This window comes from Coregonus clupeaformis, chromosome 21 (assembly GCF_020615455.1).
Source record: "Coregonus clupeaformis isolate EN_2021a chromosome 21, ASM2061545v1, whole genome shotgun sequence".
NCBI classification, from domain to species: domain Eukaryota; kingdom Metazoa; phylum Chordata; class Actinopteri; order Salmoniformes; family Salmonidae; genus Coregonus; species Coregonus clupeaformis.
The window spans coordinates 35,439,108-35,452,161 of NC_059212.1; the positions used below are offsets into that span (position 1 = coordinate 35,439,108).

At 46.1% G+C, this 13,054-nt stretch overlaps 1 protein-coding gene across 10 annotated transcripts in view; it reads right to left on the reverse strand.

The window, feature by feature from the left end:
- The window catches only part of LOC121535356 (obscurin), a 97,627-nt gene that overhangs the window by 8,671 nt on the left and 75,902 nt on the right, over window positions 1–13,054 (reverse strand). For all 10 annotated transcript variants that reach the window (XM_045205887.1, XM_041842355.2, XM_041842362.2 and 7 more), the window contains 9 exons: window positions 9,970–10,109; window positions 9,437–9,637; window positions 9,234–9,310; window positions 8,841–9,011; window positions 7,046–7,205; window positions 6,792–6,908; window positions 6,456–6,620; window positions 6,174–6,332; window positions 5,713–5,890 (listed from right to left, as the gene is read on the reverse strand). In XM_045205887.1, coding sequence (XP_045061822.1) covers window positions 5,713–5,890; window positions 6,174–6,332; window positions 6,456–6,620; window positions 6,792–6,908; window positions 7,046–7,205; window positions 8,841–9,011; window positions 9,234–9,310; window positions 9,437–9,637; window positions 9,970–10,109 — 1,368 coding nt within the window. The remainder of the gene's footprint in view (window positions 1–5,712; window positions 5,891–6,173; window positions 6,333–6,455; window positions 6,621–6,791; window positions 6,909–7,045; window positions 7,206–8,840; window positions 9,012–9,233; window positions 9,311–9,436; window positions 9,638–9,969; window positions 10,110–13,054) is intronic.

The following is a 13,054-nucleotide window of genomic DNA, read 5'->3' on the forward strand; positions in this document are numbered from 1 at the left end:
TAGCTATTAGCAACGGTAGCCACTAAATACAATATCCTTTTAGCCAGCTACATTCGTTCGCAGCGACGCCGTTTTTTCAAACAAAGTCAACACAGCAGCCATTGCTAGCTAGCCAACACTACCAGCTAGCTGTACTGTAGTAGCTAAATACAATATCTTTGTGCTAGCTAGCCAACGTTTAATTATTGCTGCGTTATGAAAGAACTAGACACGGACACGAATTATCTGTTTAGTGTGTTAACACACTATTGGTAGTTTGTTGTAACCAAGTATTGGTGCTAAACTGTGTGTTATTGGATGCTAGCATGCTAGTTAGCTATGGCGTCATAGTTAGCTAGCTGAATAAAGTAAGTTGAGTCTATTCCTTGAAACATTGAACCGCTGTAGTTTACAACAATTCTAATTTCTAAAGTGGAAGTTGGGAGAGTTTTATTCGGGTGGTTCAGTGAAACAATTATAGTTTCTGAGGTGGAAGTTGGGAGAGTTATATTTTTTTGGTGAGGGAGGCCCTGCTCTCTCCTTTCCCAGATGTTTAGTTCATTTCATTCCGATCTCCTCTGCATTATTGTAGCTATCTGCTACAGCCTGTCAACTATGCCTCTGCCTATCCCTGTTCTCTCCTCTCCGCACAGGCTACACAAACGCCTCACACCGCGTGGCTGCTGCCTCTCTAACCTGGTGGTCCCTGCACGCACCACACACCTGGAGTTCCAGGTCTCAGGCAGCCTCTGGAACTGCCGTTCTGCTGCCAACAAGGCTGACTTCATCCCAGCCTATGCTACCCTCCAGTCCCTCGACTTCCTGGCGCTGACGGAAACATGGATTACCACTGAAAACACTGCTACTCCTACTGCTCTCTCCTCGTCTGACCATGTGTTCTCGCATACCCCGAGAGCATCTGGTCAGAGGGGTGGTGGCACAGGAATCCTCATCTCTCCCAAGTGGTCATTCTCAATTTTTCCCCTAACCCATCTGTCTATCTCCTCATTTGAATTCCACGCTGTCACAGTCACTAGCCCATTTAAGCTTAATATCCTTGTCATCTATCGCCCTCCAGGTTCCCTTGGAGAGTTCATCAATGAGCTTGACGCCTTGATAAGTTCCTTTCCTGAGGATGGCTCACCCTTCACAGTTTTGGGGGATTTCAACCTCCCTACGTCTACATTTGACTCATTTTTCTCTGCCTCCTTCTTTCCACTCCTCTCCTCTTTTGACCTCACCCTCTCACCGTCCCCCTACTCACAAGGCAGGCAATACGCTTGACTTCATCTTTACTAGATGTTGCTCTTCTACTAATCTCACTGCAACTCCCCTCCATGTCTCCGACCACTACTTTGTATCCTTTTCTCTCTCGCTCTCCTCCAACACTACTCACTCTGCCCCTACACAGATGGTAACGCGCCGCCGCAACCTTCGCTCTCTCTCTCCCACTACTCTCTCCTCTTCCATCCTATCATCTCTTCCCTCTGTTCAATCCTTCTCCCTCCTATCTCCTGATTCTGCCTCCTCAACCCTCCTCTCCTCCCTTTCTGCATCCTTTGACTCCCTGTGTCCCCTATCCTCCCGGCCGGCTCGGTCCTCCCCTCCAGCTCCGTGGCTTGATGACTCATTGCGAGCTCACAGAACAGAGCTCCGGGCAGCTGAGCGGAAATGGAAGAAAACTAAACTCCCTGCCGACCTGGCATCTTTTCACTCCCTCCTCTCTACATTTTCTTCATCTGTTTCTGCTGCTAAGGCCACTTTCTACCACTCCAAATTCCAAGCATCTGCCTCTAACCCTAGGAAGCTCTTTGCCACATTCTCCTCACTGCTGAATCCCCCCCCTCCTCCCTCTCTGTGGATGACTTCGTCAACCACTTTGAAAAAGAAGGTTGACGACATCCGATCCTCGTTTGTTAAGTCTAATGACACTGCTGGTCCTGCTCACACTGCCCTACCCTATGCTTTGACTTCTTTCTCCCCCTCTCTCCAGATAAAATCTTGCGACTAGTGACTGCAGGCCGCCCAACAACCTGCCCGCTTGACCCCATCCCCTCCTCTCTCTTCTCCAGACCATCTCCGGTGACCTTCTCCCCTACCTCACCTCGCTGATCAACTCATCCTTGACCGCTGGCTATGTCCCTTCCGTCTTCAAGAGAGCGAGAGTTGCACCCCTTCTCAAAAAACCAACACTCGATCCCACTGATGTCAACAACTACAGACCATTATCCCTTCTTTCTTTTCTTTCCAAAACTATTGAGCGTGCCGTCTTTAGCCAACTCTCTTGCTATCTCTCTCAGAATGACCTTCTTGATCCAAACCAGTCAGGTTTCAGGACTGGTCATTCAACTGAGACTGCTCTTCTCTGTGTCACGGAGGCTCTCCGCACTGCTAAAGCTAACTCTCTCTCCTCTGCTCTTGTCCTTCTAGACCTGTCTGCTGCCTTTGATACTGTGAACCATCAGATCCTCCTCTCCACCCTCTCCGAGCTGGGCATCTCCGGCGCGGCTCACTCCTGGATTGCGTTCTACCTGACCGGTCGCTCCTACCAAGTGGCGTGGCGAGAAGCTGTCTCCACACCACGTGCTCTCACCACTGGTGTCCCCCAGGGCTCAGTTCTAGGCCCTCTCCTTTTCTCCCTATACACCAAGTCACTTGGCTCTGTCATATCCTCACATGGCCTCTCCTATCATTGCTACGCTGACGATACACAACTAATCTTCTCCTTTCCCCCTTCTGATAACCAGGTGGCGAATCGCATCTCTGCATGTCTGGCAGACATATCAGTATGGATGACGGATCACCACCTCAAGCTGAACCCTGGCAAGACGGAGCTGCTCTTCCTCCCGGGGAAGGACTGCCCGTTCCATGATCTCGCCGTCACGGTTGACAACTCCGTTGTGTCCTCCTCCCAGAGTGCGAAGAGCCTTGGCGTGACCCTGGACAACACCCTGTCGTTCTCCGCTAACATCAAGGCGGTGACCCGATCCTGCAGGTTCATGCTCTACAACATTCGGAGAGTACGACCCTGCCTTACACAGGAAGCGGCACAGGTCCTAATCCAGGCACTTGTCATCTCCCGTCTGGATTACTGCAACTCGCTGTTGGCTGGGCTCCCTGCCTGTGCCATTAAACCCCTACAACTCATCCAGAATGCCGCAGCCCGTCTGGTGTTCAACCTTCCCAAGTTCTCTCACGTCACCCCCCTCCTCCGCACACTCCACTGGCTTCCAGTTGAAGCTCGCATCCGTTACAAGACCATGGTGCTTGCCTACGGAGCAGTGAGGGGAACGGCACCTCCGTACCTTCAGGCTCTGATCAGTCCCTACACCCAAACGAGGGCATTGCGTTCATCCACCTCTGGCCTGCTGGCTCCCCTTCCTCTGCGGAAGCATAGTTCCCGCTCAGCCCAGTCAAAACTGTTCGCTGCTCTGGCACCCCAATGGTGGAACAAGCTCCCTCACGACGCCAGGACAGCGGAGTCACTCACCACCTTCCGGAGACATTTGAAACCCCACCTCTTTAAGGAATACCTGGGATAGGATAAAGTAATCCTTCTACCCCCCCCCCCCCCAAAAAAACAATAAAAAAAAAAAAAAGTAAAGTGGTTAACCCACTGGCTATAGGGTGAATGCACCAATTTGTAAGTCGCTCTGGATAAGAGCGTCTGCTAAATGACGTAAATGTAAATGTAAATAGTATGTAAAAAGTACTTGTTTGATAGTAAAGGTTAAATCACAATATGCTATGTCAAACTATGCCTCTGTCTACTGTGTTTGTCAGGTAGATCTGAGTGAATGTGTGTGCGTGCGTGTGTGTGTGTGTGTGCGCATGTTCCGGGATTCTTCCGATAGCATTGAGGAGTACACCACATCAGTCACTGGCTTCATCAATAAGTGCATCGATGACGTCGTCCCCACAGTGACCGTACGTACCCCAACCAGAAGCCATGGATTACAGGCAACATCCGCACTGAGTTAAAGGGTAGAGCTGCCGTCTTCAAGGAGAGGGACTCTAACCGGACGCTTATAAGAAATCCCGCTATGCCCTCCGACGAGCCATCAAACAGGCAAAGAGTCAATACAGGACTAAGATTGAATCGTACTACACTGGCTCTGACGCTCGTCGGTTGTGGCAGGGCTTGAAAACTATTACAGACTACAAAGGGAAGCACTTCTATGCTCGCTTCAAGGCAAGCAACACTGAAGCATGCATGAGAGCATCAGCTGTTCCAGATGACTATGTGATCAAGCTCTCTGTAGCCGACGTGAGAAAGACCTTTAAACAGGTCAACATTCACCAGGCCGCAGGGCCAGACGGATTACCAGGACGTGTACTCCGAGCATGCGCTGGCCAACTGGCAAGTGTCTTCACTGACATTTTCAACATGTCCCTGAGTGAGTCTGTAATACCAACATGTTTCAAGCAGACCACCATAGTCCCCGTGCCCAAGGACACTAAGATAACCTGCCTAAATGACTACCGACCCGTAGCACTCACGTCTGTAGCCATGAAGTGCTTTGAAAGGCTGGTCATGACTAACATCAACACCATTATCCCAGAAACCCTAGACCCACTCCAATTTGCATACCGCCCCAACAGATCCACACATGATGCAATCTCTATTGCACTCCACACTGCCCTTTCCCACCTGGACAAGAGGAACACTTATGTGAGAATGCTATTCATTGACTACAGCTCAGCGTTCAACACCATAGTGCCCTCAAAGCTCATCACTAAGCTAAGGACCCTAGGACTAAACACCTCCCTCTGCAACTGGATCCTGGACTTCCTGACAGGCCGCCCCCAGGTGGTAAGGGTAGGTAACAACACATCTGCCAAGCTGATCCTCAACATGGGGGCCCCTCAGGGGTGCGTGCTCAGTCCCCTCCTGTACTCCCTGTTCACCCATGACTGCATGGCCAGGCACGACTCCAACACCATCATTAAGTTTGCCGACGACACAACAGTGGTATGCATGATCACTGACAATGATGAGACAGCCTATAGGGAGGAGGTCAGAGACCTGGCCGTGTGGTGCCATGATAACAACCTCTCCCTCAACGTGCTCAAGACAAAGGAGATGATTGTGGACTACAGGAAAAAAAGAGGACTGAGCACGCCCCAATTCTCATCAACAGGGCTGTAGTGGAACAGGTTGAGAGCTTCAAGTTCCTTGGTGTCCACATCACCAATAAACTATCATGGTCCAAACACACCAAGACTGTCATTAAGAGGGCATGACAAAGCCTATTCCCCCTCAGGAGACTGAAGAGATTTGGCATGGGTCCTCAGATCCTCAAAAAGTTATACAGCTGCACCATCGAGAGCACCTGACTGGTTGCATCACCGCCTGGTATGGCAACTGCTCGGCCTCCGACCGCAAGGCACTACAGAGGGTAGTGCGTACGGCCCAGTACATCACTGGGGCTAAGCTTCCTGCCATCCAGGACCTCTATACCAGGCGGTGTCAGAGGAAGGCCCTAAAAATTATCAAAGACTCCAGCCACCCTAGTCATAGACTGTTCTCTCTGCTACAGCACGGCAAGCGGTACAGGAGCGCCAAGTTTAGGTCGAAATTACTTCTTAACAGCTTCTACCCCCAAGCCATAAGACTCCTGAACAGCTAATTATGGCTACCCGGACTATTTGCATTTGATTTGATTGATTTGATTTGATTTGATGTGCTGTGTGTGTCGGGTGGATCTGAGTGAATGTGTGTGTCAGACTCACTCCAGGCAGGCATGGTGTAGCGCTGCTGCAGGTCCCTGAGGTCTCGCAGCCAGGAGTTCTTGATGATGACAGTGCGAGCCTGCAGCGTGTACTTCCTGACAGAGTCCTCACGCTCGTGCCAGATCTCAAAGGCCCGGTCGTCACCCTCCACTGTCTCATTCACATCTATGTTGTTCAGCTAGGGAGGAAGACAGAAAGAGAAACAGTAGTCATTCTCAAGACTAATGATGGACTTGATTTATTTATCTGTTAGGAAATTCTTTCTTTTCATGTCATAGGAAGTGTGACAATGACAATATATTCTCTCCAGCAGCAATAATCTATTACTATGCCAACCCTGAATAACTGACTGGAATTGTCTGGTATTTAGAGTTGACTAATTCTCTAGTGACTTGTTTCAGTGGATAGACATGCTGAGTTACATCTGGAGTTTTTAGAAAGAGCAATGAAGAGAGTCTTACCTTCATCATGTTCTTAAAGACGTAGCCCTGAGTGTCTGTGTTGGTGTCTCTCTTGGATTTGCAGATGATGACATAGTTTTTGAAGAGGAACGCGTGTCGATGGTGACCTCTGGAGGAGGACCTTACCCCAGGTGCACCCTCCCACACCATGAAGGGTCCCTGTCACAAAACACAACACCGTCACATAGGCTGCGGACTCAAACAAAATTAGTTGAACATCCTCAAGAATATGGTCGTATTCACTAGGCACCAAACGGAAGCAAATGGATTTTGGTTATTCACCTGTCTGATGGGCTCCCCCAATACATCCAGAGTGGCAGGGTAGTTCTCTATCATGGAGACGTGGTGTGTGTTCTCTGAACGCTGAGGCAGTGATGACACCATGGCATAGGCCTCCTCCAGCAGGCAGCAGTTCTGACCGTTCCTGGCCTTGTTCCTGATCAGCTCCTACAGTCACAGAAATGGGCACAACGATTTAAGATAATAATAACAGTAATATTCCAACAAGATTGTATAACATAAAAACATATGACAATCCAGGCTCTGGTGCATTAATTCCTAGTGTGTGAAAACGAACAAAGAATACCCTCTTTACAGCATTAAATGGTGAACTCTCACCTTGAGCAAGGCCTTGTACTTCTGGATTCTGTCCAGAGGTTTCTGTAGGTAGGCGTTGATGCTCAGTACAGGACCTTCAGCAGGGTCGGCACTGGCCTGCTCTTTGTCTGTGTATTCCTGTGACAAAGACAACAGGGTTTAGAAATGTGGCCGTTACTAGCCTTACATCAGCCAGCCTTCATAATCAGAAAGATGACAACACTTACACATTAATGACCATTTGTGCTAACAGTATTTGTGATGGGTTTACTTACCTTGAAGAAGCGGTGTACGGTCTTGTCACTGATAGCGGCCTCTGCCTTTTGCTGGCCTACGAGGTACTGGAGGTATTTCTCAAAGCCCTCACCACTCCTCAGGAAGCGCATGGCCACGTCGTCATCAGTGTCGCAGTGGCTCAACTTAGGGAGCATGGACCTGAACAACACACAGTATGGGGTCAATTCATTCAGCAGCTTTGTGAGACATTTAATTATTACTAGTATATTTAAGCAATAAACCCTGAGGTGGTGTGATATTTTGGCCAATATATCACGGCTAAGGGTTGTTCTTACGCAACCTTTAGGCATGACGCAAGCCCCAGAGGTGCCTTATTGCTTTTACAAACCGGTTACCAAGATAAATAGAACAGTAAACAAGTATATGGAACAAGAATATAAACGCAACATGCAACAATTTCAAAGATTTTACTGAATTATAGTTCACATAAGGTGTGACCACCATTTTTTTCATGCAGCGCAACACATCTCCTTCGCATAAAGTTGATCAGGCTGTTGATTGTGGCCTGTGGAATGTTGTCCCACTCCTCTTCAATGGCTCTGTGAAGTTGCTGGATATTGGCGGGAACTGGAACATGCCATCGTACACGTCGATCCAGATCATCCCAAACATGCTCAATAGGTGACGTCTGGTGAGTATGCAGGCCATGGAAGAACTTTGACATTTTCAGCTTCCAGGAAATCTGTACAAATCCTTGTGACATGGGGCCATGCATTATTATGCTGAAACATGAGGTGATGGCGGTGGATGAATGGCACGACAATGGGCCTCAGGATCTCATCACGGTATCGATGTGCATTCAAATTGCCATCAATAAAATGCAATTGTGTTTGTTGTCCATAACTTATCCCTGCCCATTCCATAACCCCACCATCACCATGGGGCACTCTGTTCACAGCGTTGACATCAGCAAACCGCTCACCCACACAACGCTATACACGTGGTTTGCAGTTGTGAGGCCGGTTGGACGTACTGCCAAATACTCTGAAATGACGTTGGAGGCGGCTTATGGTAGAGAAATGAACATTCAATTCTCTGGCAACAGCTCTGGTGGACATTCCTGCAGTCAGAATGCCAATTGCACTCTCCCTCAAAACTTGAAACATCTGTGGCATTGTGTTGATTGACAAAACTGCACATTTTAGAGTGGCCTTTTATTGTCCCCAGCACAAGATGCACTTGTGTAATTTACTCTATGCTGGCCCATGTTGACTCCAATGCTTCCCACAGTTGTGTCAAGTTGGTTGGATGTCCTTTGGGTGGTGGATCATTCTTGATACACACAGGAAACTGTTGAGCGTGAAAAACCCAGCAGCGTTGCAGTTCTTGACACACTCAAACCAGTGCGCCTGGCACCTACTACCATACCCCGTTCAAAGGCACTCAAATATATTTTCTTGCCCAGTCACCCTCTGATTGGCACACATACACAATCCATGTCTCAATTGTCTCAACGCTTAAAATCATTCTTTAACCTGTCTCCTCCCCTTCATCTACACTGATTGAAGTGGATTTAACAAGTGACATCAATAAGGGATCATAGCTTTCAGCTGGATTCACCTGGTCAGTCTATGTCATGGAAAGAGCAGGTGTTCCTAATGTTTTGTATTGGTATGGTATTATATAATGACAAAACATCAATGCAATAGAACCAGTTAGGTGATTTCTGAAGCATATATACAGGCCTTATAAAGGGTTTATGAAAGCTTCATTAATCCTTAAAAGTTGAAGTTTGTTTAAAGACGGGCCAAAAAACCAGCCAGCTGTACTTACTCGCTATGGAAGGCCTTGATCTCGTTGATGTTCCTGAATATGGCCTCCTTCTGGCTGGTGACGTCAGATGGGGCGTCAGGACTCTCCACTTGCTTGACGTGGTGGGAGGTGAAGAAGTCCATCTCTTTGACAAACTCTGCCTCGCTGTTGATCATGTCTTGAATCAGTTGGCTGAGGATGACAGAACATTGTGGTTGTTATGGGGTGTCGTTGAGTGTTGTGGTGTTTCTCGCTTGTGCATGCAGAGCCGAATCCTAACTACTTTTTTTTTTAACTTTTTTTATTCATTCTCGAATCAAGATGATTTGTGTGAAAGTCTGAGTTACATGGCAGTCAGATCTCAGGTGAAGTTTTGGCCCTAATAGAAGAGAGTGTGAGAAGTTCCAGACTCACAGTAGTCTCTTCCTGTACTCTCCTTCTGATACCTCTTCTCCACCTGACTCTGGGATGTCACCAGCATCAGCAGACAGCTAGAACACAATCGTTTAAAATAATATTAAGAACACAATAACATTTAACAAAAATAGTGTCAAGAGAGTAGAGAGGTCGATGTACAATATTGGTGCTAAAGCAATTACTTGGATCTTGAAACACACCTTAAGTTTCTTATCCAGGTAGGCAGGTGAGACCCAGCCTTGGCGGGATGGAGTGGTTTTGGTGGGTTTGGTCCGGACCAGCCATTTGAGTGGATGTGCCGAGTCCAGAACCTCAACATACTGGCCCTCCTTCAGGGAAATGGTATCTTTGTTGGCGATGGTGGGGTTGTAGTCAGCCGTAGCCACATAGATGTCAAACATCTGTAGAAGGAGTCGCACATCAGACACAAAGTCTTATCTAACATGGTTATAAGCGCTTACATTGGTAGAGTGACTTGGATGAAAAAACGTAATTGTATTTATAAGAGATTTGTCCAGAACTGGGTTCGCTGGAGATGCAGGCCAGTTGAGGCCCTTTACTGCACTAGGAGCTAAAAGGAATAAGTCAAGTAAGTAGTCTGCAAATCCAGTCAAAAATATAAGAAAGAGAAAAAACTTCAGAGTCATTAGAGAGGACCCAGTATGAGTGATGTGATACTGAGGTGTTCCAAACAAAGAACCGGAATGACAGATCATTTTCTATGGTTCCATACCTCTCCCCTGGCATCAGGGTCGTCAGACTCAGAGGAGGAGTCAGCGAGAATGGAGCCGGGGCGAGAGCGACCGTGGTGGGGTGAGGCGGAGGGTGTCTTGGTCTCATCGTCACTATCGCCTCCCGGGACACGTAGTGAGGCTGGGGCAGCAAGGGGGGGGGGTTTCAGAGGGAGACAGCCAGGAGAGCATACAACACACACACCTCCACATATCACAGTATATACAGGTAACTGCCAAAATAAAGGAAACACCTACATTAAGCGTCAATAGTATCCCTCATTTACGCACGTGTTGCCTTTATTTTGGCAGTTACCTGTACATAGGCCTAGTACTGTACACACAGAAAGGCGGAATTGGGCACTGAAACATCCACAGACCACCTGGAATGTGTAGCTTTCGCTTCTTGACCCGTAAAATAAGGTGGATATTTTCTCTTTTATTATCACTGGCATAACTGTTTCTTTTAAAGTCAGCACAATCAATTATCAAGATTACTCAAAAGGTTAGCTAAGCTACACATTAGTGCCATCAACAGTTTTGCTGCTACAGCACAAGTTATTTGATTAAATAGTTTTCACTATTACAAACTAGTTAGTACACTAAATGCATGCATAAGAAAGATACTGTACAAATAAGACGTGGGGTCTTAAGTTGTGTCCATACATGTCTGAGTGTAGGCATGTATTCCAGCTATATGCTGTGCTGAGTATCACTTCAAAGCCATTTGAATCATGTGCTCAGTTAATCACTGCTTTGCCAAGACACAACTTCTTCTACTAATGCATCAAATAAATATCATGGAGCACAAAAACATTAAGGGAGAGATGTTTGACCACGTATATATATTCTTTGTTATACTGATATGGCAGCAGAATAATGGAACTGTTTTGATGATAGTTTTGTCCACCACTATACAATGGAATTCTGACCATTTTGTTTCAAAAAATTTTAATGAGTCTTGAACTGTGAAATACTGTATGTTAATGTCAACTCTACAAGTCATCACCGCTGGTGATAGCCAAGATATTCTCACTGTCATATAACACGAACAGAGGGATGTCACTAACCCCTGTTTCATGCCAAGTAGTTCTCCTCTTTTAAATTCAATAAATCCAATCCAAGTCAGACAGGTAGAGACAGATGCAGAGAGGAGGACATAGAACATAAGAGGACACTCACTAACTTGTGTAAAGAATGTATGGTTTTCAGTGAGAGTAGCTGAGATCTTTATGTACTGTGGATACATACTGGAGGCTTTGGGCCATGATTTCATCCACTGGAGCACTTGATGGTTCTGTGCGCTGTCTGAATAACAAATTAACGATTGGATGAGAGCATGTGAGTGAATTAATGGATGGATGGAGGGCTGAAGGATAATGAAATGAAGCAATGACAATCCATGTCTGTCGGTCATAAGGGAGGACAAGGTGTAGGAATCCACACATTGCTCAAAACACAAGCAGAACAAGTATTAGTGAGTGCGAAGAAAGAGAACAAAGCATACTTGATTATATGAACACAAAGAAAATGGCGAGCAGCAAGAGGCAATGTGCATGACATTTTCTTTGAGCTGTTCATATCTTTGAGCTGTTTTGCAGCGGTGTAGCTGGTGTGTTAGCTGGCCCTTTGCCTGATGGACTCCATGTGGGATGAGAGTAACTTGTCATAACATTACATAAACTGTGATGAAGTGTAATGACAGATAGCTTATAGTGTTTATGACAGCATTACAAAGGTAATGTAGATATACAATTTGAATTTAGACTTTATCAATGGCAATATTAGAGACTTACACTCCCGTTCAAAAGTTTGGGGTCACTTAGAAATGTCCTTGTTTTCGAAAGAAAAGCAATTTTTCTGTCCATTAAAATAACATCAAATTGATCAGAAATACAGTGTAGACATTGTTAATGTTGTAAATGGCTATTGTAGCTGGAAATGGCTGATTTTTAATGGAATATCTACATAGGCGTACAGAGGCCCATTATCAGCAACCATCAGTCCTGTGTTCCAATGGCACGTTGTGTTTGCTAATCCAGGTTTATCATTTTAAAAGGCTAATTGATCATTAGAAAAACCTTTTGCAATTATGTGAGCACAGCTGAAAACTGTTGTGCTGATTAAAGAAGCAATAAAACTGGCCTTCTTGAGACTAGTTGAGTATCTGGAGCATCAGCAATTGTGGGTTCGATTACAGGCTCAAAATGGCCAGAAACAAAGAACCTTCTTCTGAAACTCGTCAGTCTATTCTTGTTCTGAGAAAGGAAGGCTATTCCAAATTGCCAAGAAACTGAAGATCTTGTACAACGCTGTGTACTACTCCCTTCACAGAACAGCGCAAACTGGCTCTAACCAGAATAGAAAGAGGAGTGGGAGGCCCCGGTGCACAACTGAGCAAGAGGACAAATACATTAGTGTCTAGTTTGAGAAACAGGCGCCTCACAGGTCCTCAACTGGCAGCTTCATTAAATAGTACCCGCAAAACACCAGTCTCAACGTCAACAGTGAAGGGGCGACTCCGGGATGCTGACCTTCTAGGCAGAGTTGCAAAGATGAAAATAAATGTCTCAGACTGGCCAATAAAAATAAAAGATTACGAGATCTTCAGTTTCTTGGCAATTTCTCGCATGGAATAGCCTTCATTTCTCAGAACAAGAATAGACTGACGAGTTTCAGAAGAAAGTTATTTGTTTCTGGCCATTTTGAGCCTGTAATCGAACCCACCATTTCTGATGCTCCAGATACTTTCGAAAACAAGGACATTTCTAAGTGACCCCAAACTTTGGAACGGTAGTGTATATACAGTGGGGAAAAAAAGTATTTAGTCAGCCACCAATTGTGCAAGTTCTCCCACTTAAAAAGATGAGAGAGGCCTGTAATTTTCATCATAGGTACACGTCAACTATGACAGACAAAATGAGAAGAAAAAAAATCCAGAAAATCACATTGTAGGATTTTTAATGAATTGCTTTGCAAATTATGGTGGAAAATAAGTATTTGGTCAATAACAAAAGTTTCTCAATACTTTGTTATATACCCTTTGTTGGCAATGACACAGGTCAAACGTTTTCTATAAGTCTTCAC